This window comes from Arachis hypogaea, chromosome 12 (assembly GCF_003086295.3).
Source record: "Arachis hypogaea cultivar Tifrunner chromosome 12, arahy.Tifrunner.gnm2.J5K5, whole genome shotgun sequence".
NCBI classification, from domain to species: domain Eukaryota; kingdom Viridiplantae; phylum Streptophyta; class Magnoliopsida; order Fabales; family Fabaceae; genus Arachis; species Arachis hypogaea.
The window spans coordinates 57,154,856-57,179,085 of NC_092047.1; the positions used below are offsets into that span (position 1 = coordinate 57,154,856).

Here is a 24,230-nt window from a genome sequence, read left to right on the forward strand (position 1 = left end):
TTCTGCTCCCTGCACCAACCTGGTGTTCAAACACCCTCTATGTGCCAATTCTGGCATTAAATGTCAGCTCTGCTACCTTTCTGGCGTTTAACACCAGCCAGACGCCAGACACCCTTTGCTGGTGTTAAACGCCTAGAGTGCTGCCCATTCTGGCGTTTAACGCCCAGAATGCTGCCAGGCTGGGCGTTAAACGCCCATTCTGCTATCCTTACTGGCGTTTAAACGCCAGTAAGCCTGTCCTCCAGGGTGTGCTGTTTTGAATGCTATTTTTGATTGTTTTTGATTTTTCATTTGTTTTTGTGACTTCACATGATCATCAACCTAAAGAAAATATAAAATAACAATGGAAAACAAATAAATATAATTAAATAACATTGGGTTACCTCCCAATAAGCGCTTCTTTAATGTCAATAGCTTGACAGTGAGCTCTTAGAGAGCTTCATAGAGACTCAGAGCTTAATGGTGGCCTCCCAACACCAAACTTAGAAGTTGAGTGTGGGAGCTCTGTTTGACTCTGTATTGAGAGAAGCTTTTCATGCTTCCTCTCCATGGTTACAGAAGAAGATCCTTGAGCCTTAAACACAAGGTAGTCCTCATTCAATTGAAGGACTAACTCTCCTCTGTCCACATCAATCACAGCTCTTGCTGTGTCTAGGAAGGGTCTTCCAAGGATAATGGATTCATCCTCATCCTTCCCAGTGTCTAGGATTATGAAGTCAGTAGGGATGTAAAAGCCTTCAGCCTTTAGTAAGACTTCCTCTACAAGTCCATAATTCTGTTTCCTTGATTTGTGTGCTAATTCTAGTGAGAATTTAGCAGCTTGTACCTCAAATATCCCTAGTTTCTCCATTACAGAGAGTGGCATGAGGTTTATTCTTGACCCCAGGTCACACAGAGCCTTCTTAAAGGTCACGGTGCCTATGGTACAGGGTATTAAGAACTTTTCGGGATCCGGTTTCTTCTGAGGTAATTTTTGTTGAACCAATGTATTTAGTTCATTGATGAGCAATGGAGGTTCATCCTCCCAAGTCTCATTACCAAATAACTTAGAATTCAGCTTCATGATTGCTCCTAGATACTGAGCAACTTTCTCTTCAATAATATCTTCATCCTCTTCAGAGGAAGAATACTCATCAGAGCTCATGAATGGCAATAGTAAGTTCAGTGGAATCTCTATGGTCTATATATGAACCTCAGATTCCTTTGGTTCCTTAACAGGGAACTCCTTAGTGGCCAGTGGACGTCCATTGAGGTTTTCCTCATTGGAAATCACTGCCTTTTGACTCCCTCCAGGTTCGGCCATGTTGGACATGTTTATGGCCTTGCACTCTATTTTTGGATTCTCTTCTGTATTGCTTGGGAGAGTACTAGGAGGGGTTTTAGTCACTCTTTTACTGAGTTGACCCACTTGTGCTTCCGAATTTCTAATGGAGGACCTTGTTTCAGTCATGAAACCTTGAGTGGTCTTAGTTAGATCAGAGACTATGGTTGCTAATTTAGAGAGGCTTTGCTTAGAATTCTCTGTCTGTTGCTCAGTAGATGATGGAAAAGGCTTGCTATTGCCAAACCTTTTTCTCCCACCCTTGTTATTATTGAAACCTTGATTAGGCTTCTATTGATCCGTCCTTGAGAAATTAGGATGATTCCTCCATGAAGGATTATAGGTGTTTCCATAGGATTCTCCCATGTAATTCACCTCTTCCATTGCAGGATTCTCAGGGTCATAAGCTTCTCCTTCAGTGGAGGCTTCTTTAGCACTGCCGGATGCAGCTTGCATTTCAGTCAGACTCTGAGAAATCATATTGACTTGCTGAGTCAATATTTTATTCTGAGCCAATATTGCACTCAGAGTATCAATCTCAAGAACTCCTTTCTTCTAAGTCATCCTATTATTCACAGGATTTCTTTCAGAAGTATACATGAATTGGTTATTTGCAACCATCTCAATGAGTTCCTAGGCTTCTGCAGGTGTCTTCTTCAAATGAAGAGATCCACCAGCAGAGTGATCCAATGACATCTTGGACAATTCAGACAGACCACCATAGAATATACATAAGATGCTCCATTCTGAAAGCATGTCCGAAGGACACCTTCTGATAAGTTGCTTGTATCTTTCCCAAGCTTCATTGAGGGATTCACCTTCTTTCTGTCTGAAGGTCTGAACTTCCACTCTAAGCTTACTCAACTTTTGAGGTAGAAAGAATTTGGCCAAGAAAGCATTGACCAGCTTTTCCCAAGAGTTCAGGCTTTCTTTAGGTTGTGAGTCCAACCATGTCCTAGCTCTGTCTCTTACAGCAAAGGGGAAAAGCATAAGCATGTAGACCTCAGGATTAACCCCATTGGTCTTAACAGTGTCACAGATTTGCAAGAATTTAGCTAAGAACTGATGAGGATCTTCCAAGGAAAGTCCATGAAACTTGCAATTCTGCTGTATTAGAGAAACTAATTGAGGCTTAAGCTCAAAGTTGTTTGCTCCAATTGCAGGAATTGAGATGCTCCTTCCACAGAAGTCAGCAGAGGGTGCAATAAAGTCACCAAGCATCTTCCTTGCATCTCCACCATTGTTGTTGTTTTCGGCTGCCATAACTTCTTCTTTTTCAAAAATTTCTGTTAGGTCCTCTCTAGAGTGTTGTGCTTTAGCTTCTCTTAGGTTCCTCTTTAGAGTCCTTTCAGGTTCCAGATCAGCTTCAACAAGAATGTTCTTATCCTTGTTCCTGCTCATATGAAAAAGAAGAGAACAGAGAAGAAGAGGAATCCTCTATGTCACAGTATAGAGATTCCTTTATGTGAGTAGATGAGTAGATGAGTAGAATGAAGAAGGGAGAAGAAGAAGAATTCGAACACAGAGAGAGGGAGAGGGTTCGAATTTTTAAGTAGAAGAGAAGTGTTAGTAAATAAATAAAATAAATAGAAAGAGATGAGAGAGAGAGAAAATTCAAATATTAGTTTAGAAGAAAAGAAAAATATTTTTGTTTTTATTTTAATTAGAAGTTAGAATTTGAAATTTAAGAAGAGAAATAAAATTAAATTAGAATTTAAAACAATTAGTTAATTAAAAAGAATTTTGAAAAAGGGGTTAGTAGTTTTCGAAAATTAGAGAGAGAGAAAGGTAGTTAGGTTGTTTTGAAAAAGATAAGAAATAGTAAACTTTAAAATTAAAACAAAAAGTCAAGTAATTAAAAAAGATTTGAAAATAAGGTTTAAAAGATAAGAAGTTAGAAAAGGATTTTGAAATTAAATTTTGAAAAAGATATGATAGAAATCTATTTTAAAAAAGATTTGAAAAGGAAATTAAAAAGATTTGATTTTTGAAATTAAAGTTGATTACTTGACTAACAATAAACTAAAAGATATGATTCTAGAATTTAAAGATTGATCCTTTCTTAATAGGCAAGTAACAACTTAAAGTTTTTAAGTCAAAACATTAAATGTTAGCATTAATTTTGAAAATATGAAATAAAATTAAGAAAAAGATTTTAAAAATCAATTTTTTAAATTTTCAAAAAACACGAAGGAAAAATGAAAAAGATTTTATTTTTGAAAAAGATTTGAAAAGATAAAATTTTTAAATTGAAATTTTGACTTGACTAACAAGAAACAACTAATTTTAAAAATTTTTGACCAAATCAATTCGAAATTTCGAAAATTATGAGTAGGATAAGGGAAAGATATTATTTTTTATTTTTGAATTTTTAATGAGGAGAAAGAAAAACACCAAAATGACACAAAACATAAGAAACTAAGATCAAAACAAATAATGCATGCAAGAACACTTTGAATGTCAAGATGAACACCAAGAACACTTTGAAGATCATGATGAATATCAAGAACATATTTTTAAAAATTTTTAAGAAAAGAAAGACATGCAAGACACCAAACTTAGAACTTTTTAATGTTTAGACAATAATAATTCTAAAATGCATATGAAAAACAAGAAAAGACACAAAACAAGAAAATTTAAAGATCAAACAAGGGAAATCATCAAGAACAGCTTGAAGATCAAGGAAGAACACATGCATATATTTTCAAAAATTAAAGAAAAATTAAAGCATGCAATTGACACCAAACTTAAAATTTGACACTAGACTCAAACAAGAAACATAAATTTTTTTTGGTTTTTATGGTTTTATAATTTTTTTTGTGTTTTTCGAAAATTGATTTAGAAAAAGAAAAATAAGAAATTCAAAATTTTTAATAAGAATTCCAGGAATCATGCAATGTTAGTCTAAAGCTTCGGTCCAAAAATCTAGACATGGCTAAATAGCCAGCCAAGCTTTATGTGAAAGCTTCGGTCTAAAAGATTAGACATGGCCAAATGGCCAGCCAAGCTTTAGCATAGCATTACATACAACAGCCAAATTGATGGGAATCAAAAAGCTCCTGCAATGATAAGTGGAAGCCTCAGTCCAAAATATTAGACATAAAATAATAAATTTTTTTTCGAAAATAAATAATAACAAATAAAAAGCTTAAACATAAAATAAAATTACCTAATCTAAGCAACAAGATGAACTGTCAGTTGTCCAAACTCGAACAATCCCTGGCAACGGTGCAAAAAACTTGGTGCACGGAATCGTGATTCACACTTTTCACATCTCCGCACAACTAACCAGCAAGTGCACTGGGTCGTCCAAGTAATAAACCTTACGTGAGTAAGGGTCGATCCCACAGAGATTTTTGGCTTGAAGCAAGTTATGGTCATCTTGTAAATCTCAGTCAGGCGGATTCAATTAGTTATGAGGATTTGATAATTAAAATATAAATAAAACATAAAATAAAATAAAGTTACTTATGTAATTCATTGGTGAGAATTTCAGATAAGCGTATGGAGATGCTTTGTTGCTTCTGAACCTCTGCTTTCCTATTGCCTTCTTCCAACCGTGCGTTACTTCCTTCCATGGCAAGCTGTAGGATCCTCTCAATGAAAATGGTCCTCCACGGTTTCTGCACGGCTAATCAACTGTCGGATTTCTCGTCTCGGATGAAAAATACCAGGTACAGCTACCGCATGGCTAATCATCTGTCGGTTCCCGATATCATCGGAATAGGATCCATTGATCCTTTTGCACACTGTCACTTGCGCCCAACATTCGCAGGTTTGAAGCTCTTTACAGTCATCCCTTCCCGGATCCTACTCGGAATACCACAGACAAGGTTTAGACTTTCCGGATCTCAGGAGTGGCTGCCAATAATTCTAGCCTATATCACGAAGATACTAATCTCATGGACTCGGTTCGTGTATTAGATATCCAAGAGAATATACTCCAGCTATCGTCCAGTGACTATGTTGAACATCATGTAGACCGCTTTGTGGTTGTAAGGCACGCGGATCTTGGCTAAGCAAGTAACGAAGATTGGGTGATTGTCACGGGTCACCCCTTCATTCTGACTTAACTGAATTAAGTACGAGAGTATATCTTGGAGAAAAAGTAGGTGTGAATTGAAAGAAAAATAATAGTACTTGCATTAATTCATGAAGAACAGCAGAGCTCCACACCTTAATCTCTGGGGTGTAGAAACTCCACTGTAGAAAATACATAACTGAAAAAAGGTCTAGGCATGGTCGTAAGGCAAGCCTCCAAACGTGAATAATAGCATAAGATAATAAGCCTCCTTCGAATACAATTGTAAAAAGTGCTATTTATACTAAATTAGTAACTTAGGTTTACAAAAAATGAGTAACTAAGTGCAGATAGTGTAGAAATCCACTTCCGGGGCCCACTTGATGTGTGATTGGGCTTCGCATTAAAGCTTTCATGTGCATAGGCTGTTCTTGGAGTTAAACGCCAGCTTAGGTGCCAGTTTGGGTGTTTTACGCCAAGATGTTTTAGGCTGACTTTGGACACCAGTTTAAGCCATCAAATCTCGGGCAAAGTATGGACTATTAATATTGCTGGAAAGCCCGGGATGTCTAATTTTTAACGCAATTAAGAGCGCGCCAATTGGTTTTCTGTAGCTCCAGAAAATCCATTTCGAGTGTAGCAGGGTCAGAATCCAACAGCATCTGTAGTCCTTTTTCAGCCTCTGAATAAGATTTTTGCTCAGGTCTCTCAATTTCAGCCAGAAAATAACTGAAATCACAGAAAAATATACAAACTCAAAAGAAAGTCCAGAAATGTGATTTTTGCATAAAAAGTAATAAAAATACAATAAAAAGTAACTAAAACATACTATAAACTATGTAAAAATAATGCCAAAAAGAGTATAAATTATCTGCTCATCAGCCACCAAAATCCACAATCTAGAATTTTCCTTACCGTTCTTTGAGGTTCATAATGGCCTCCTCCCATGGAGGACTGGCAAGCTTCCAAGATTGATTGGAATTCGGTTTGTGGAATGCACCTCCGAATTACTTGATCCGCACCACATCTCCAAAGGTATGGGTCATCCCATACATAATATTTGGATTCACTTTTTAGCTTATCCTTTTGATGTTTGGAGAGATTAGGAGGAAAGGTGCGGGATACCAAGTAATTGGCTATCGGTGCATACCATGGAATGGCTTTCGAGATTGCTTGCAAGCCCTTAAAGGAAAAAGAATCATTAATAGGAGTGGTATCGCCTTTGGTGTGTTCAAGGCGACTTAAGTGGTCCGCCACAAGATTTTGTGAACGACTCCTATCTTTGATTTCCAAGTCAAATTCTTGCAATAATAAAACCCATCTAATCAATCTCGGTTTAGATTCCTTCTTAGCCAACAAATACTTTAATGCCGCATGATTCGAGTACACTACCACCTTGGAACTAAGTAGATATGCTTGGAATTTATCCAAAGCAAAAACTATTGCCAAGAGTTCTTTCTCGGTGGTAGTGTAGTTGGATTGGGCTCCATCCAATATTTTTGATGCATAGGCTATGACATACGGATTCTTACCCTCGCGTTGTGCTAGCGCGGCTCCCACGGCAAAGTTTGAAACATCACACATTATTTCGAATGGCCAACTCCAATCAGGCCCTCGCACGATGGGACCTTGGGTTAATGCCACTTTAAGCTTGTCAAAAGCCTCCATGCACTCTTTGCTTAGATCAAATTCCACATCTTTTTGCAACAATGTTGATAGAGGCAATGCTACCTTACTAAAGTCCTTTATAAATCTTCGATAGAATCCTGCATGTCCAAGGAATGAACGAACTTCCCTCTTGGAAGAGGGGTAAGGCAAGCTAGATATCACATTGATCTTTGCCGGATCCATAGAAATACCATCTTTGGAAATAATATGACCTAAAACGATACCTTGCCTAACCATAAAATGACATTTCTCAAAATTTAGGACAAGGTTCGATTTAGTGCATCTTTCCAACACTTTTGCAAGATTATCCAAGCATTGATCAAAAGACTCCCCATAAACTGTGAAGTCATCCATGAATACCTCCATGCATTGCTCTAGAAAATCCGCAAATATGCTCATCATGCACCTTTGGAAAGTTGCCGGTGCATTGCATAGGCCAAATGGCATATGCTTGTAGGCATAAGTTCCAAAGGGGCACGTGAATGTTGTTTTTTCTTGATTTTCTAAAGCAATGTGGATTTGAAAATACCCCAAGTAACCATCTAGAAAGCAATAATAAGGTTTACCAGATAATCGATCTACCATTTGATCGATAAATGGTAGCAGAAAGTGATCCTTCCTAGTGGCCGTGTTCAAATTCTGGTAGTCGATACATACCCTCCAAGAGTTTTGCACCCTCGTAGCTATAAGCTCCCCGCTCTCATTCTTGATTGTGGTCACTCCGGATTTCTTTGGTACAACTTGGACGGGACTTACCCATTCACTATCCGAAATGGGGTAGATGATGTCCGCCTCTAGTAACCGGGTTACCTCCTTCTTGACAACCTCTAGAATGGTGGGATTTAATCGCCTTTGAGGTTGTCGAACGGGTCTAGCTCCTTCTTCTAAGAAGATCCGGTGCTCACACACTTGGGTGCTTATGCCCACTAAATCCGCCAAGCTCCATCCTATTGCTCTTTTGTTCCTCCTCAAAACATTAAGTAACTTCTCTTCTTGTTGAGGAGTGAGTTCCCTTGCAACAATTACCGGGAATTTGTGAGCTTCATCAAGATAGGCATATTTCAGATGGGGCGGTAGTGGTTTCAACTCTAAATGTGGTTCTTGACTTGGCATTTGAACTTCCAGTTGATTCGGATCGGGTATGATATTCTCTTCACATTCATGGGGGTTCCCCACACTTGATTCTTCAATCTTCTCTTCAATATTTGCACAATGCACTTCGGCCACAACGTTGTCAATTAAGTCACACCGGAATATGGAATGATTCTCCGGTGGGTGTCTCATGGCCTCATCAAGACTAAAGCTAACAACTCTTCTGTCAATTTCAAAAGAATAAGTTCCCGAATATACATCCAATTTGAACCTAGAGGTCCTCAAGAATGGCCTCCCAAGTAGGATAGATGATGTCCTTTCGAATTCACTAGGTGGCATCTCAAGGATATGAAAATCAATTGGAAATACCAAACCCTTTATGTTTACCAATACATCTTCCGCAATCCCCATCACAGTTATTATGCTCTTGTCCGCCAAGACAAACCTAGCCGCTGACCGCTTCAACGGTGGGAACTTCAATATATGATAAACAGAAAGAGGCATAATGCTAATGCATGCACCAAGGTCGCACATACAATTGACGAATTGAACTCCATTTATGGTACAAGAGACTAAGCAAGGGCCTGGATCACCACACTTTTCCGGTATTGCTCCCATCAAAGCCGAAATAGAACTCCCCAATGGAATAGTTTCAAATTCATAGATTCTATCTTTGTTCATACACAAATCCTTAAGAAACTTTGCATATTTAGGCACTTGATGGATAACATCAAAGAGAGGGATAGTTACCTCAACTTTCTTAAACATTTCCACCATTTTAGGGTCAAGTTCTACACGCTTCCTAGTCTTTCTTGCCAATGTAGGAAATAGAATTGGTTGAGCCACTTCCTCCAAGACTTGCTCCTCTCTAGGGACTTCACTCCTTGGTTCAGGGTCTTCATCTTCAACTACCGCATGTGCTTCATCCTCCTCTTCAATTTCTTCTATCTCAACCACATCCTCATCTTGAGTACTTATCATTGGGCTAGGTGCCTTTGAACTTTTCTCTTTCAATTGAGTTCCGGACCTCAAGGTTATGGTATTGATACCACCCTTGGGGTTGGGTAAAGGTTGAGAGGGTATGGCACTAGAACTTGGAGCAGAGAAGTGGTGGTAGAAGGTGGATCCATGCGAGCAATGAGGGCTTGGAGGGTAGAGGTAAGGCCATTAAGGCTTGAGTTGAGTGTATTTTGGAGTTCTTTTTGCCCTTGGAGAATGGATCAGAGTGTCTCGTCTTAATTGGGGGAAGAGAAAAGATAGGTGATTTGAGGTGCTTGTGATTGGTTGGGTTGAGGTGGTTGCCTATGAGGTGGTAGGTAGGTATGGTAGTTTCTTCCTTTGTTTGGTTGTTGACGTGGTTGGTTTTGTGAATATCGATTTTGTGAATTGTTGATGTTCCATCTTTGGTTGCCTCCATTGTTCCTACCTCCTTGTTGATAATTGTCCCGCCAACCTTGGTTGGAGCTATCTCTCTAACCTTGATTAAAGTTGTTACTCTCTTGATTGTAATTGCCTCCTTGTTGGGGGTATGATAAACCCCGATTTCGTGGTTTATCTTGTGCTTATTTTAGGGGATTTTATCACCTCTTTCCACGTTTATTCAATGAAATAGCATGGTTTTATAATTCTCTCTTAAATTGTGCTTAAGTGTGAAAACATGCTTTTTAGGCCCTTAAATTGGTGATTTTAATTCACTTTAACTCCATTCGATGCCTTGATGTGTTTGTTAAGTAATTTTAGGTTCATAAGGAAAGTATTGGATGGAAGAATTGAGGAGAAAAGCATACAAAGTGGAGAATGCATGAAGAAACAAGAATTGGGAATGCATCGATGGGCGCGCACGCGTACAAGGCACGCACTCGCCGAAGTGATTTCGCATAAGGACGCGCACGCGTACATGCCGCGTACGCGCGGGTGTGGAAACAGCCAATCGACGCGCACGCATACATGGCGCGTATGCGCCGATACCAGCACATGACCCACTTAAAGGCAAAACGCTGGGGGCAATTTCTGAGCTGCCCAGGCCCAAATCCAACTTGTTTTTGAGTATATTTCATGTAGAATTGAAGTCCAAGCAAAGGGGGGAGCAATTGTTTGGTAGTATAGCATCATGTAGGTTAGTTTCTAGAGAGAGAAGCTCCCTCTTCTCTCTAGAATTAGGTTAGGTTAATCTCTCTTAGATCTAGATCCAATCTCATCTTTTCATCTTGTTTCCTTTATGATTTCTTGCTTCTACACTTTCATTCTCTTAGATTGTAGTGTTAATTTTACTTTTAGGCTTCTTTCATGTTTATGAATACTCATGTTGGATTTGGTTTACATTTAATGAAAATTAATGTTTGATGCTCTTTTAATTGTTGATTTGAGTTGTGATTTACTTTCCTTGCAATTGATAGTTGTTGGATTTTACTATTTCTTGCACATTTACCATGCTTTCCTTGTATGCCTTCCAAGTGTTTGATAAAATGCTTGGAAGGATGTTAGAGTAGATTTTGAGCATTCTTGGCTTGGGAAGAGTAATTAGGTAATCTTGAGTCATTAATACCCAATTTAGATTGGTGATCTAGAGTTGTTAGTTGATATCATTCTCATTCACTCTAATCTTTTGCTAATTCAATTAGTGAGTTGATTAGGACATTTGACTTGAGGTTAACTAGTCTTGTTTGACTTTCTCACATGGAAGATAACTTACACCTTCTTCCAATGTTGGAGATAACGAAAGAAGATAAATTCTTATTAAGTATTGTTATGATTAATGACTAGGATGGAAAGCCTATGATCTCAATCCTTGCCATGAATGTCTCTCTTTATTAATTACTTTCTTTAATTATTTGTTTGAATTACTTTTCTTGCCATTTATTTTCTTGTCCTCTTATCAAATCAAACCCCCTTGCATCTTCATAGCCAATAATTGAACACTTTATTGCAATTCCTTGTGAGATGACCCGGAGTCTAAATACTTCGGTTATTTCTTATTTGGGGTTTGTACTTGTGACAAAACTATATTTTAATTTGATGTGAGAGTTGTTTATTGGTTTGGAGCTATGCTTATGGTGCACGAAATTGTGATCATCAACAATGGCGCCAAAGGACTTGGAGCTCTTAAACGTGAATCACACTTTGTCACAATTTCGCACAACTAACCAGCAAGTGCACTGGGTCGTCCAAGTAATACCTTACGTGAGTAAGGGTCGATCCCACGGAGACTGTCGGCTTGAAGCAAGCTATGGTCACCTTGTAAATATCAGTCAGGTGAATTCTGATGGTGATGGAGAATTGATAATTAAAAGATAAATAAAACATAAAATAAAGATAGAGATACTTATGTAATTCTTTGGTTGGAATTTCAGATAAGCGTATGAAGATGCTTTGTTCCTCCTGAACCTCTGCTTTCCTATTGCCTTCTTCCAATCATTCATACTCCTTTTCATGGCAAGCTTTATGTTGGGCATCACCGTTGTCAATGGCTACTTCTCGTCCTCTTAGTGAAAACGTTTCAAATACGCTGTCACTGCACGGCTAATCATCTGTCGGTTCTCGATCATGCTGGAATAGGATCCATTGATCCTTTTGCGTCTGTCACACGCCCAACAATCGCGAGTTTGAAGCTCGTCACAGTCATCCCTTCCCAGATCCTACTCGGAATACCACAGACAAGGTTTAGACTTTCCGGATCTCAAGAATGACCGCCAATAATTCTAGTCTATACCACGAAGGTTCTAATCTTAGATTAGAAACCCAAGAGATACACATTCAAGCTTGATTGCATGTAGAACGGAAGTGGTTGTCAGTCACGCGTTCATAGGTGAGAATGGTGATGAGTGTCACATAATCATCACATTCATCATGTTCTTGGGTGCGAATGAATATCTTGGAGAAGAAGTAGGCGTGAATTGAATAGAAAAACAATAGTACTTGTATTAATTCATGAAGAACAGCAGAGCTCCACACCTTAATCTATGGTGTGTAGAAACTCCACCGTTGAAAATACAAAAGTGATAATGGTGTAAGCATGGCCGAATGGCCAGCCTCCAAGGTCTAGGGACTAAACGTCCAAAGATTTTAAAGTATGAAAATACAATAGCAAAAGGTCCTATTTATAGAAAACTAGTAGCCTAGGGTTTACAGATATAAGTAATTAATGCAGAAATCTTCTTCCGGGCCCACTTGGTGTGTGCTTGGGCTGAGCATTGAAGCTTCTATGTGTAGAGACTTTTCTTGGAATTAAACGCCAGCTTTTGTGCCAGTTTTGGAGTTAAACGCCAGAATTCTTGAGCTGACTTGGAACGCCAGTTTGGGCCATCAAATCTCGGGAAAAGTATGAACTATTATATATTGCTGGAAAGCCCAGAATGTCTACTTTCTAACGCAATTGAGAGCGCGCCAATTGGGCTTCTGTAGCTCCAGAAAATCTACTTCGAGTGCAGGGAGGTCAGAATCCAATAGCATCTGCAGTCCTTTTTCAGCCTCTGAATCAGATTTTTGCTCAGGTCCCTCAATTTCAGCCAGAAAATACCTAAAATCACAGAAAAACACACAAACTCATAGTAAAGTCCAGAATTGTGATTTTTATTTAAAAACTAATAAAAACATAATAAAAACTAACTAAAATATATTAAAAACATACTAAAAACAATGCCAAAAAGCGTATAAATTATCCGCTCATCAGCTTACAACGAAGTAATTCCTTTCTTTAGGAAGAAAATCTAGACCGACAACAATATCTTCACGCGATCAAATTAATGGCGCCGTTGCCGGGGAGTTGCAATAGTGTTACATTATTGGCTATTGTGAATATGTGAAAATGTTTGCCTTTTGTTTGTTTGTTAGTTTTTGTTAGGTTTAGAACTTTGTTATCATTTTTGTTAGTTTTTGTTTTTATTTGCTTCTATGAATTCTCACCGCTTTGGCTATGAGTTTGGTTCAAATTATGTTGTACGGAATAAAAGCTTCAATAGAGATGTGCATCAAGGATTTGGAAAACAAAGATGGGAGGAGCCTCAAGGGATTGATCAACCTTCTTGGCAACACCCCCCTCCAGTCTCTTATGGGTATAATTCTAATCCTAATGCATATCAATCTAATGGATGTGGTTGATGTGCGGAAAACGATCCGACACAAAACTCACCGGCAAGTGCACCGGGTCGCATCAAGTAATAAAAACTCACGGGAGTGAGGTCGATCCCACAGGGAATGAAGGATTGAGCAATTTTAGTTTAGTGGTTGATTTAGTCAAGCGAATCAAGATTTGGTTGAGAGATTTGTGATTAACAGAATTTAAATTGCATGGAAAGTAAAGGGAATGGGTAAATTGCATGAAATTAAAGAGAACTGAAATTTAAAGTGCTGAATCTTAAAGAGCAAGAAATTAAATGGCAGAAGCTTAGAACGCAAGAAATGTAAATTGCAGAATCTTAAAGTGCAAGAAATGTAAATGGCTTGAATTGTAAAGGGAATTGGGAGTTGGACTTGCAGAAATTAAACAAGGAAAAGTAAAATTTAACAAACATAAGAGTGGAAGATGAATTGGATTGAATCGGATCTTGAAACAGAAATGTAAATGAGCTTGAAAGCAGTAAACATAGAATCGAAAATGGGAAATCCGGATCTCAGGACCCAAGAGGCTAGATAACCAAGTCTAGATCTCAATGCCTTCCTAGATCCAACAAGAACAATTGCAAAGGAAACGAAGAATTGTAAATTGCAGAGAAAGTAGAAGACAGAAGCAATTAACCAAATGGAAATTCAATTCTACAGTAAAATGAAACAGAGAGATCTTAGGATGAGATTGAAACAGAATTCCTTCAATTTTCCAACCCAAGATCCAAGACAATTGTAATTGAAATTGAAAGCAAGAAAACTAAGAGGAAGGGAATTCAATTCTCCTTCCCCGAGACTTAGAAATTAAAATTCACTCAACACCAAAAGCTCTCCGAAAACTCTCTATGAAAACTAAAAGGAAAGCTCCCGAAAAACTTAAATTCTATGCTATTTATACACTTTCTTCAAATGGTCTTCAAGCCTTCAATTGGTCCTTTGCTCTTGATGAAATTGGGTTGATAGAGGCCTTGGTTGATTGCTCTTGGAATTTGGAGAAGAACCGAAGTGAACCGGGTTTGGAATCATGAAAGCTTGAGTAAAAGTTTGAGTAAAAGTTTGAGGCAAACTTTTACTCAAACTTTTCACATCAGCCACCCCATTTTGCTGCTACCAATGTTTGAGCTAAAGTTTGGGGTCAAACTTTTGCTCAAACGTTGGCCTCCCCTTGCACACTCATGGCGCCAACGTTTGCCAAAAAGTTTGAGGCAAACGTTGGCGCAAACTTTTGCTCTCCAGGGTGTGTTGTTCATGCCGCCAACGTTTGCCAAAAAGTTTGAGGCAAACATTGGCGCAAACTTTTGCTCTCCAGGGTGTTGATTTGTGATGCCAACGTTTGCCAAAAAGTTTTAGGCAAACGTTGGCTCAAGCTTTTCTCCCAAAAGTTTGAGCTAAAGTTTGAGGCAAACTTTTGCTCAAGCTTTTTGCCCAAAAGTTTGCGCAAAAGTTTGAGGTAAACTTTTGGTCAAGCTTTTTGCTTCCTGGTTCGTTTTCACTTATTCCAAAGGTTTGAGCTAAAGTTTGAGGCAAACTTTTGCTCAAACTTTTTGTCCTCTCTTCCTCCTAGCCATTCCTTCTTGCTTCAACCTTTCTCCAAGCTTTCTTCACCTATCATTAATCAACCAAACACATCAAAGCTATGCTCAAAATCATGAGATATTCATTCTTTCATAGGATGTGACAATTATAGCATAAAACCTCATGAAATTGCATTAATTCATCTATGGTTGATTAAATCAAAGGAAGCATGAAAATCTACCCAATTGGCTTGCTTATGGCTCAAGAAAGTGCAAAATGCATTTGAAAACAAAAGAAAAAGACTAGTGAAACTAGGCTAAGATGACTTGTCATCACAACACCAAACTTAAAGCTTGCTTGTCCCTAAGCAAGGAAACTAATTATGCTCAGAGGTTCTTTCAATTAAGACGGATTGAAGAACAACTTGTCAGGTCCTGTGAGTGAAGTGATCAAGTAACAGTGGGGTGAACTCTAAATTATATGCTCATACAAGGGCTTCAGTGCTTACTAGTCCTCACATATTGGGAGTCTTAGGTCTTAGGATTTTCATCCAAATGGTATCATGGAGATCTCTTTATATGTAGTCACCTTGAAGCAGCTTATAGTTTCTGTGCTTTGGCCTCGACTCTAAGTGTCATGTCTCAAAGCGGCTCTTTAGATAAGCTTTCAATCAATACTCCTAAACCAGTTGGTTTTAAGGTATTAGGTGTTAAAGCACCCCTAAGGATTTACTTGCTCAAGCCTCTTTCCTTGACACAACTCAACCACAAGCATTTACTAGGCTAACAACTCTTTGAGTTTTGTTTCTTCTTTCTTTTTCTGCCTAGTAATTGATGCTCAGAGCCTTGGGCCATGTTCTTTTTGTTTTTGTATTTTCTTTTCTTTCTTTTGTTTTGTTTGCTGCTTCTTGGATCAATAAATTTTTGAGAATCTCCACAATACTTCTTTGAACTTCATGTCCTGCCTATGAGCTCCCATGCAAGTTTTCACAAGCATGCAACCTCAATACATAATCATACAACAAGAACCACCACTTCTCCTAATCTTTTGCTTTCCTCAAAATTGTTTAATTCCTCAATCCTTCTTTTCAAAGAACTTTCATGTGATGCAATTTTTGAACATTGAGTGCAAACAAGTTTTGAAGAGAAAAATATTGTGAATGATCAAGCATCTTGCTTATTGAATTACAGAAAAACTATACTATGCAGACAAGCAGGGGTATTATATCACTTTCAATCGTAGCAGTATCTGATATAAAACAATTACTGAACAATACAACCTTTTGGAATCTACTTGCTGTCCTCCTCCTCATCATCCTCATTGCTGGTTTTAGCATTCCTCTTTCATTTCTTTGGGTGATGATGCTTAATCCTTCCAAAAGCTTGTATGACACTCTGCAATGATATTGAAAATTGCTTGTTCCCAAAGCACTTGAAAAATGGTTAGCATGCATGATTTATTTGTTGGCTTTTGAACTTACCTTGGTGTGGGAACACCAAACTTAGTACCTTGCCAATGGTCCTTGTGCATCAGATTAACCATGTGTAAAACTCTTTTTCTTTTTCAAAATTGACAAAACTGGAAACTTAGGAAACAGCAGCATAGTTGACCAGTTTATCTAAATGCTTGAAGCTAGCATTATGCAGAAAGTGAGAATGTGTTTTATGATGGGATTTTGGTGGAACATCAAACTTAGAATCCTTCATTCTTCTTTATGTTGTTTTGGTGTGCAACACCAAACTTAGCTTCTTGCAATATAGATAAAACTAATTAACCTTTTTATTAAAATAGCTATGAAAAGAAAACTACCTCAGGTTGGGTTGCCTCCCAACAAGCGCTCTTTTATTGTCACTAGCTTGACATCCTTCATTCTGTGCTCATGAAAGTTGAGGCTTCTGTTGCCTTAGGCTTCCTCCTCTCACTATGGGCTTCCTTCCCTCTGTTTCTCTTTCCATAGTCTTATCACTTTCCTTCATGACTTCATTCCCTTTCAACCCAGCATCCTTTTCATGGCTCTTTAGGTTCGGAGTTCCCTTCTTCTCACCCAATTCAGCAAGGTTTTGAACCAGTTGTTCCATCTGCCTTTCGAGCCTTCTGAGTGAGGCCTCTTGGTTCTTGCTTATCATCTCTTGATGTTTCTTTATTTCTTCCTGCTCTATTGTTATCATTTCTTGAATTTTTATGGACCTCTCCATCATCATTTCTAGAATATAGAGTCTTTGAAAGGTTGGAAGTGGTTGTGGCTGTGTCAATTGTGGTGGTAGATGAAAGTCATTTTGGGCGAGTGTTGAGGTAGGTGATGGATATTTTTTTTGTGGAGAAACAAATTTCTCCAAAACACCCAAAACTAACCGGCAAGTGCACCGGGTCGCATCAAGTAATAATAACTCATGGGAGTGAGGTCGATCCCACAGGGATTGAAGGATTGAGCAATTTTAGCTTAGTGGTTGATTTAGTCAAGCGAATCAAGATTTGGTTAAGTGATTTGTGATTAACAGAATTTAAATTGCATGGAAAGTAAAGGGAATGGGTAAATCGCATGAAAGTAAAGAGCAGAGAAGGTAAATGTGTTGAATCTTAAAGAACAAGAAATTAAATAGCAGAAACTTAGAACGCAAGAAATATAAATTGCAGAATCTTAAATTGCAACAAATGTAAATGGCTTGAATTGTAAAGGGAATTGGGAATTGGATTTGCAGAATTTAAACAAGGAAAAGTAAATTGCATTGATCAGACAAGTAGAAGGTAACTTGGATTGAATCAGATCTAAAAACAGAAATGTAAATGAGATTGAAAAGCATTAAACAGAGGATGTAAAATTGGAATTCAGATCTCAGGACCCAAGAGACTAGATAACCAAGTCTAGATCTCAATGCCTTCCTAGATCCAACAAGAACAATTGCAAAGGAAATGTAAATTGCAAAGAAAGTAGATGAAGAAGCAATTAACCGAAACTGAAATTTAATTAAGCAGAGAATTAAACAGAGAGGTCTAAGGATGAGATTGAAACAGATTTCCTTCAATTCTCCAACCCAAGATCCAAGACAAGGAAAGTAAAGAGTGCTGGGCAAGAACAAGGAAGAAGAGAGATCAATTCTCCTCCCAAATTCTCTTGAATTAAAACAACAATGCCAAGAAATGTAAAATGAGCTCTCTACTAAGTGCACTAATCAAAACCCAAAAGGAAAGCTCCCCTAAAAACTTAAATCCTATGCTATTTATACACTTTCTTCAAATGGTCTTCAAGCCTTCAATTGGGCCTTTGCTCTTGATGGAATTGGGTTGATAGAGGCCTTGGTTGATTACTCTTGGATTTTGGAGAAGAACCGAATTGAACCGGGTTTGGAATCATGAAAGCTTGAGTAAAAGTTTGAGTAAAAGTTTGAGGCAAACTTTTACTCCAACTTTTCACATCAGCCACCCTCTTTTGCTGATACCAACGTTGGGGCAAAAGTTAGGGGTCAAACTTTTGCTCCAACGTTGGCCTCCCCTTGCACACTCATGGCGCCAACGTTTGCCAAAAAGTTAGAGGCAAACGTTGGTGCAAACTTTTGCTCTCCAGGGTGTGTTGTTCATGCGCCAACGTTTGCCAAAAAGTTTGAGGCTAACGTTGGCGCAAACTTTTGCTCTCCAGGGTGTTGATTTGTGATGCCAAAAGTTTGCCAAAAAGTTTGAGGCAAACTTTTGGTCCAGCTTTTTGCCCAAAAGTTTGCACAAAAGTTTGAGGCAAACTTTTGGTCCAGCTTTTTGCACAAAAGTTTGCACAAAAGTTTGAGGCAAACTTTTGGTCCAGCTTTTTGCACAAAAGTTTGCACAAAAGTTTGAGGCAAACTTTTGGTCCAGCTTTTTGCTCCCTGGTTCATTTTCACTTATTCCAAAAGTTTGAGCTAAAGTTTGAGGCAAACTTTTGCTCAAACTTTTTGTCCTCTCTTCCTCCTAGCCATTCCTTCTTGCTTCAACCTTTCTCCAAGCTTTCTTCACCTATCATTAATTAACCAAACTCATCAAACCTATGCTCAAAATCATGAGATATTCATTCTTTCATAATATGTGACAATTATAGCATAAAATCTCATGAAATTGCATTAATTCATCTATGGTTCATTAAATCAAAGGAAGCATGAAAATCTACCCAATTGGCTTGCTTATGGCTCAAGAAAGTGCATAATTCAAATGAAAACAAAAGAAAAAGGCTAGTGAAACTAGGCTAAGATGACTTGTCATCAGTAGGACGGGATTGGAAGTGTGTTTTGTGCTGGTTTCTGAAGTTGGGATTGTTGCAGTTGATGTCCCTTGGATTTTGGTTTTGGTTCTCAAGCCCCCTCCAGTTGGATTGAGTTTTCCATGGCGGATTGTATACATCCTTCTGACCCTTCTGTTGGAACGTGCTTGAGTGACTGCTTGTAGATTGTAAGTGTCCATAGCTTTGTTGCTCATGGTTAATATCCCCAAAACTTTGTTCAGCTTGATTATCCCCATATGAGTTTTGAGTTAGGCTATATGTATGTACTACAACATGTCTCAGCTCAGTGATTTTTCTGGCCATCATGTCTAGTTGTTGTAGAGTCTGATGATGCATCTGCTTGTTTTGGCTCATGACTGCACGAGCATCTTCAATTTCTTTCTCTTGTGTGAATGGGTGCACTTCTGCCTCTGGTTTAACAATTCTCTGTGATGGGTTCAGCTTGACTAGAAGTTCACTCATCAGTTCTTCCCATCCGATAATGCTTCCTTGTGGAAAAGCTTCAAACCATTGAGCAACATCATTCATGGTGATGGATAGTTGCTTCGAGCTATGGGTTACATTGTCATCTAAAGTGGGGATATTACTCTCATGATTGCTAGAATTTGTTGAATTCCCCTCCATGATCTGCACAGTCACAAACAATTCAAGTGATGATAGAATATATTCAGGCTCAGAATGTGATTCAGAAGGTTAGCTGGCACAAAGTATCAAACAGTTGATGGACTTGGAAAATTAGTGGCAGAAATTGCCTCTCTTGTGTAAGCAAGAGCATTGCATAAAGCCAGAAGTTTCCAGGGAAACTTCACTTTGTTGCTAAAGTGAAGTTTCAGTTATCTCAGGCAAAAATTCAAACAGTTAGTGGGTTAATTGAAAATTAAAGGACAGAAAAGAAAAAGTGCTTGATCTAGATCTCCACTTCACTTAATCATTGTCAATCTAATCAATCCCCGGCAACGGCGCCAAAAACTTGATGTGCGGAAAACGATCCGAACAAAACTCACCGGCAAGTGCACCGGGTCGCATCAAGTAATAAAAACTCACGGGAGTGAGGTCAATCCCACAGGGATTGAAGGATTGAGCAATTTTAGTTTAGTGGTTGATTTAGTCAAGCGAATCAAGATTTGGTTGAGAGATTTGTGATTAACAGAATTTAAATTGCATGGAAAGTAAAGGGAATGGGTAAATTGCATGAAATTAAAGAGAACTGAAATTTAAAGTGCTGAATCTTAAAGAGCAAGAAATTAAATGGCAGAAGCTTAGAACGCAAGAAATGTAAATTGCAGAATCTTAAAGTGCAAGAAATGTAAATGGCTTGAATTGTAAAGGGAATTGGGAGTTGGACTTGCAGAAATTAAACAAGGAAAAGTAAAATTTAACAAACATAAGAGTGGAAGATGAATTGGATTGAATCGGATCTTGAAACAGAAATGTAAATGAGCTTGAAAGCAGTAAACATAGAATCGAAAATGGGAAATCCGGATCTCAGGACCCAAGAGGCTAGATAACCAAGTCTAGATCTCAATGCCTTCCTAGATCCAACAAGAACAATTGCAAAGGAAACAAAGAATTGTAAATTGCAGAGAAAGTAGAAGACAGAAGCAATTAACCAAATGGAAATTCAATTCTGCAGTAAAATGAAACAGAGAGATCTTAGGATGAGATTGAAACAGAATTCCTTCAATTTTCCAACCCAAGATCCAAGACAATTGTAATTGAAATTGAAAGCAAGAAAACTAAGAGGAAGGGAATTCAATTCTCCTTCCCCGAGACTTAGAAATTAAAATTCACTCAACACCAAAAGCTCTCCGAAAACTCTCTATGAAAACTAAAAGGAAAGCTCCCGAAAAACTTAAATTCTATGCTATTTATACACTTTCTTCAAATGGTCTTCAAGTCTTCAATTGGGCCTTTGCTCTTGATGAAATTGGGTTGATAGAGGCCTTGGTTGATTGCTCTTGGAGTTTGGAGAAGAACCGAAGTGAACCGGGTTTGGAATCATGAAAGCTTGAGTAAAAGTTTGAGTAAAAGTTTGAGGCAAACTTTTACTCAAACTTCTCACATCAGCCACCCCATTTTGCTGCTACCAACGTTTGAGCTAAAGTTTGGGGTCAAACTTTTGCTCAAACATTGGCCTCCCCTTGCACACTCATGGCGCCAACGTTTGCCAAAAAGTTTGAGGCAAACGTTGGCACAAACTTTTGCTCTCCAGGGTGTGTTGTTCATGGCGCCAACGTTTGCCAAAAAGTTTGAGGCAAACGTTGGCGCAAACTTTTGCTCTCCAAGGTGTTGATTTGTGATGCCAACGTTTGCCAAAAAGTTTGAGGCAAACGTTGGCTCAAGCTTTTCTCCCAAAAGTTTGAGCTAAAGTTTGAGGCAAACTTTTGCTCAAGCTTTTTGCCCAAAAGTTTGCACAAAAGTTTGAGGCAAACTTTTGGTCAAGCTTTTTGCTCCCTGGTTCATTTTCACTTATTCCAAAAGTTTGAGCTAAAGTTTGAGGCAAACTTTTGCTCAAACTTTTTGTCCTCTCTTCCTCCTAGCCATTCCTTCTTGCTTCAACCTTTCTCCAAGCTTTCTTCACCTATCATTAATCAACCAAACACATCAAAGCTATGCTCAAAATCATGAGATATTCATTCTTTCATAGGATGTGACAATTATAGCATAAAACCTCATGAAATTTCATTAATTCATCTATGGTTGATTAAATCAAAGGAAGCATGAAAATCTACCCAATTGGCTTGCTTGTCGCTCAAGAAAGTGCAAAATGCATTTGAAAACAAAAGAAAAAGACTAGTGAAACTAGGCTAAGATGACTTGTCATCAGTGGTGACCCTTATTGTGGTTGTCAATAACCACCACCACATGCCTATGAACCACACCCTCAACATGACTTTGAACCACCTTACTCACAAGCCCCCTACCACCAAACACCTCATTATGACCCTAATTCTTATCCACCATACCAACCACCCTATGAACCATATGAACCACACATGGAACCACCACCATTCCAACACAATTACTCTCGAGAACCACCTCAATATATACCACCTCCATACCCTTACCAAGATGAACCAACTTCCAATTATGAAACTTTCCTCCAAAACAATGAACCTTCTCTTCCACCATCACCTCTCGATGAAGCCCCCACGCAGGAATTGAGAGATCTTGAATCTCATATCCTAAGGCGACACGAGGAGGATGAAAAGAAGTTTGCGGAGTTAAGAGCAAAAATGGCTATCATGGTAGAAGTCGTTAGCAACATGGTCTCCTCCCGACTAAGCCTAAGCAACCAAGGCACTCCCATTGACGAATGTGGAGAAGCAACCAAGAAGCATAGTGAGGGAGTGAGTTTAGAGCTTTAAGGTGAAGAAGAGGAGTTGAAGAAAGAATTGCCACAAGGGGAGGAAGATGAGACAATTGGGCCAGAAGGAGTGGTTGAAGACCTAGGAGATGTTGGAAGTCCATGGGAATGTAGCATTATAAAGCCCTCTTTCAAGAATCTTGATATTGATGTTGAGGAGGGTGTACAACCTCCAAAGCATATCTTGATTGAAGATTTTGAAGAGGTTGATCAAGAGATGGATTCAATCATTGAGGAGTTCCTATCTACAATTGAATCCTCTCCCATTGGGCTTGAAATTGAGATCAAAGAAGAAGATGCACAACCTCCCATGCCCTTGGTAAGCAATGAAGAAGAGATTGAATTGGAAGGAAGCTACCAAGAGGAAGAGATTGAAATTGAAGAAGCTTGTGAAGAGGTGGAGATAATCAAAGAAGAGCACAAGGGAGTGGAGCTTGCAAGATCATTGGGACCACCCCTTCCTAAGTCACCATCCTACTGATGGGTTGGAACTGAAGTTCCAACACCTAAAACTCACCGGCAAGTATACCGGGTCGCATCAAGTAGTAAAACTTACTTAGAGTGAGGTCGATCCCATAGGGATTGATGGATCATGCAACTTTAGTGGGTGATTAGTTTAGTCAAGCTAACATTGAAGTGAAATTTGATGAAATGTAGCCAACAGAAAGTAAATAGCATTGAATCTAAAGTTGCAGAAAGTAAATTGCATTGAAACTTAAAGAGCAAGAAATGTAAATTGACAAAATCTTAAATGACAAAAAATGTAAATTGCATCAAATGTAAAGGGGATTGGTTGTAGGAAATTTAAAGGAAAGCAATAAGTAGCACTTAGAACAATTGCAGAATAATTAAATTGCATGAAAAGTAAAAGGGATTGGGTGCTGGGAATTAAAACTTTAATAAGAAAATGTAAAGTGCAATAAGCAGAGAAATGTAAGATGAAGTGAATCTGCAAAATATCTAAACAGCAAGGTAAAATTGCTTGAAGAACAAAACAGGAAGAAACTTAGCTCAATTGTAAAATCTAAAAGAGAAATTGAAGATCCAAGAAAAGCAATGAGCTCAAGAAGCAGATCTGGATCTCAATTCACTCTTGATCAAATAGAAAATAAATTGCAGAAGAGATGTAAGTGAAGCAGCAAGTGAAAGTTGGATTCAATTCCTTGATTTTCAGAATTATGCAGAAGAAGAACAAGATGAATTTTAGATCAAGAATTGAAACAGAATTTCTTCAATCTCAATCCAAAATTCAAAACAGAAAGTAAAAGTGCCGAAGCAAGAACAATCAGAAGGAAAACTCAGATCTCCTTTCCAATCTCAATTCAAAAGGAAAATTTAAAAGAGAGAGCTCTCTATTCCTAATACTCCCTATTGGAGCCTGATAATGCTCTTGGCAAGAGCGGAGCATTATGCTTTTCCCCTTTCTTCCTTGGTTCATTATAGTGCTCAGCTCTCAAGGGGAGCGCAGCATCCAAGCCTTTGCTTCCTTGGTTCATTATTGTGCTCCTTTGGAGAGCATTGAGCTCTTGGAGAGAGCGCTGTGGCTTTCCTCTTTCATTGTGCCACGCTTTTTAGGCTACGCTTTATTGTTTTCTTCTTTTCTTCACCTACAAGTAATCAAAACAACCAATCAAAGTATCACCAAATTCACAAGGTTTATAAATCATTCAAAAACTAATTAAATTTAGCTTAAACCTCATGATTTAGTATTAATTAAAGGGTGGTTGATTGATTCAACAAAACCATGTAATTCCACTCCAAACTACTTACTTACAATGCAAGAAAGTGCATAAAGCCTAATGAAACAAGTGAAATATGCTTGAAAAATTAGCATAAGATGACTTGTCATCACAACACCAAACTTAAAACTTGCTTGTCCCCAAGCAAGCACTAAACATAAGAG

At 38.3% G+C, this 24,230-nt stretch overlaps 1 protein-coding gene across 1 annotated transcript; it reads right to left on the bottom strand.

The window, feature by feature from the left end:
* Positions 1-7,513: 7,513 nt before the first annotated feature.
* On the bottom strand, positions 7,514-9,083 carry LOC140176729 (uncharacterized). Its single transcript, XM_072208272.1, has 2 exons — positions 7,821-9,083; positions 7,514-7,552 (listed from the first exon to the last, which is right to left on the bottom strand). The coding sequence occupies exons 1-2, from the start codon at positions 9,081-9,083 to the stop codon at positions 7,514-7,516; spliced, it is 1,302 nt and encodes a 433-aa protein (XP_072064373.1).
* Between the last annotated feature and the right edge of the window lie 15,147 nt (positions 9,084-24,230).

What these genes read in the sequence shown, in the direction of transcription:
- LOC140176729 (XM_072208272.1), bottom strand. Translation starts at nt 9,083, where the DNA reads ATGATAAGTACTCAAGATGAGGATGTGGTTGAGATAGAAGAAATTGAA. An exon ending in TAGAGGTTGTCAAGAAGGAG is followed by an intron (nt 7,553 to 7,820) that starts GTAACCCGGTTA and finishes ATTGCTTTCTAG; the next exon opens with ATGGTTACTTGGGGTATTTT.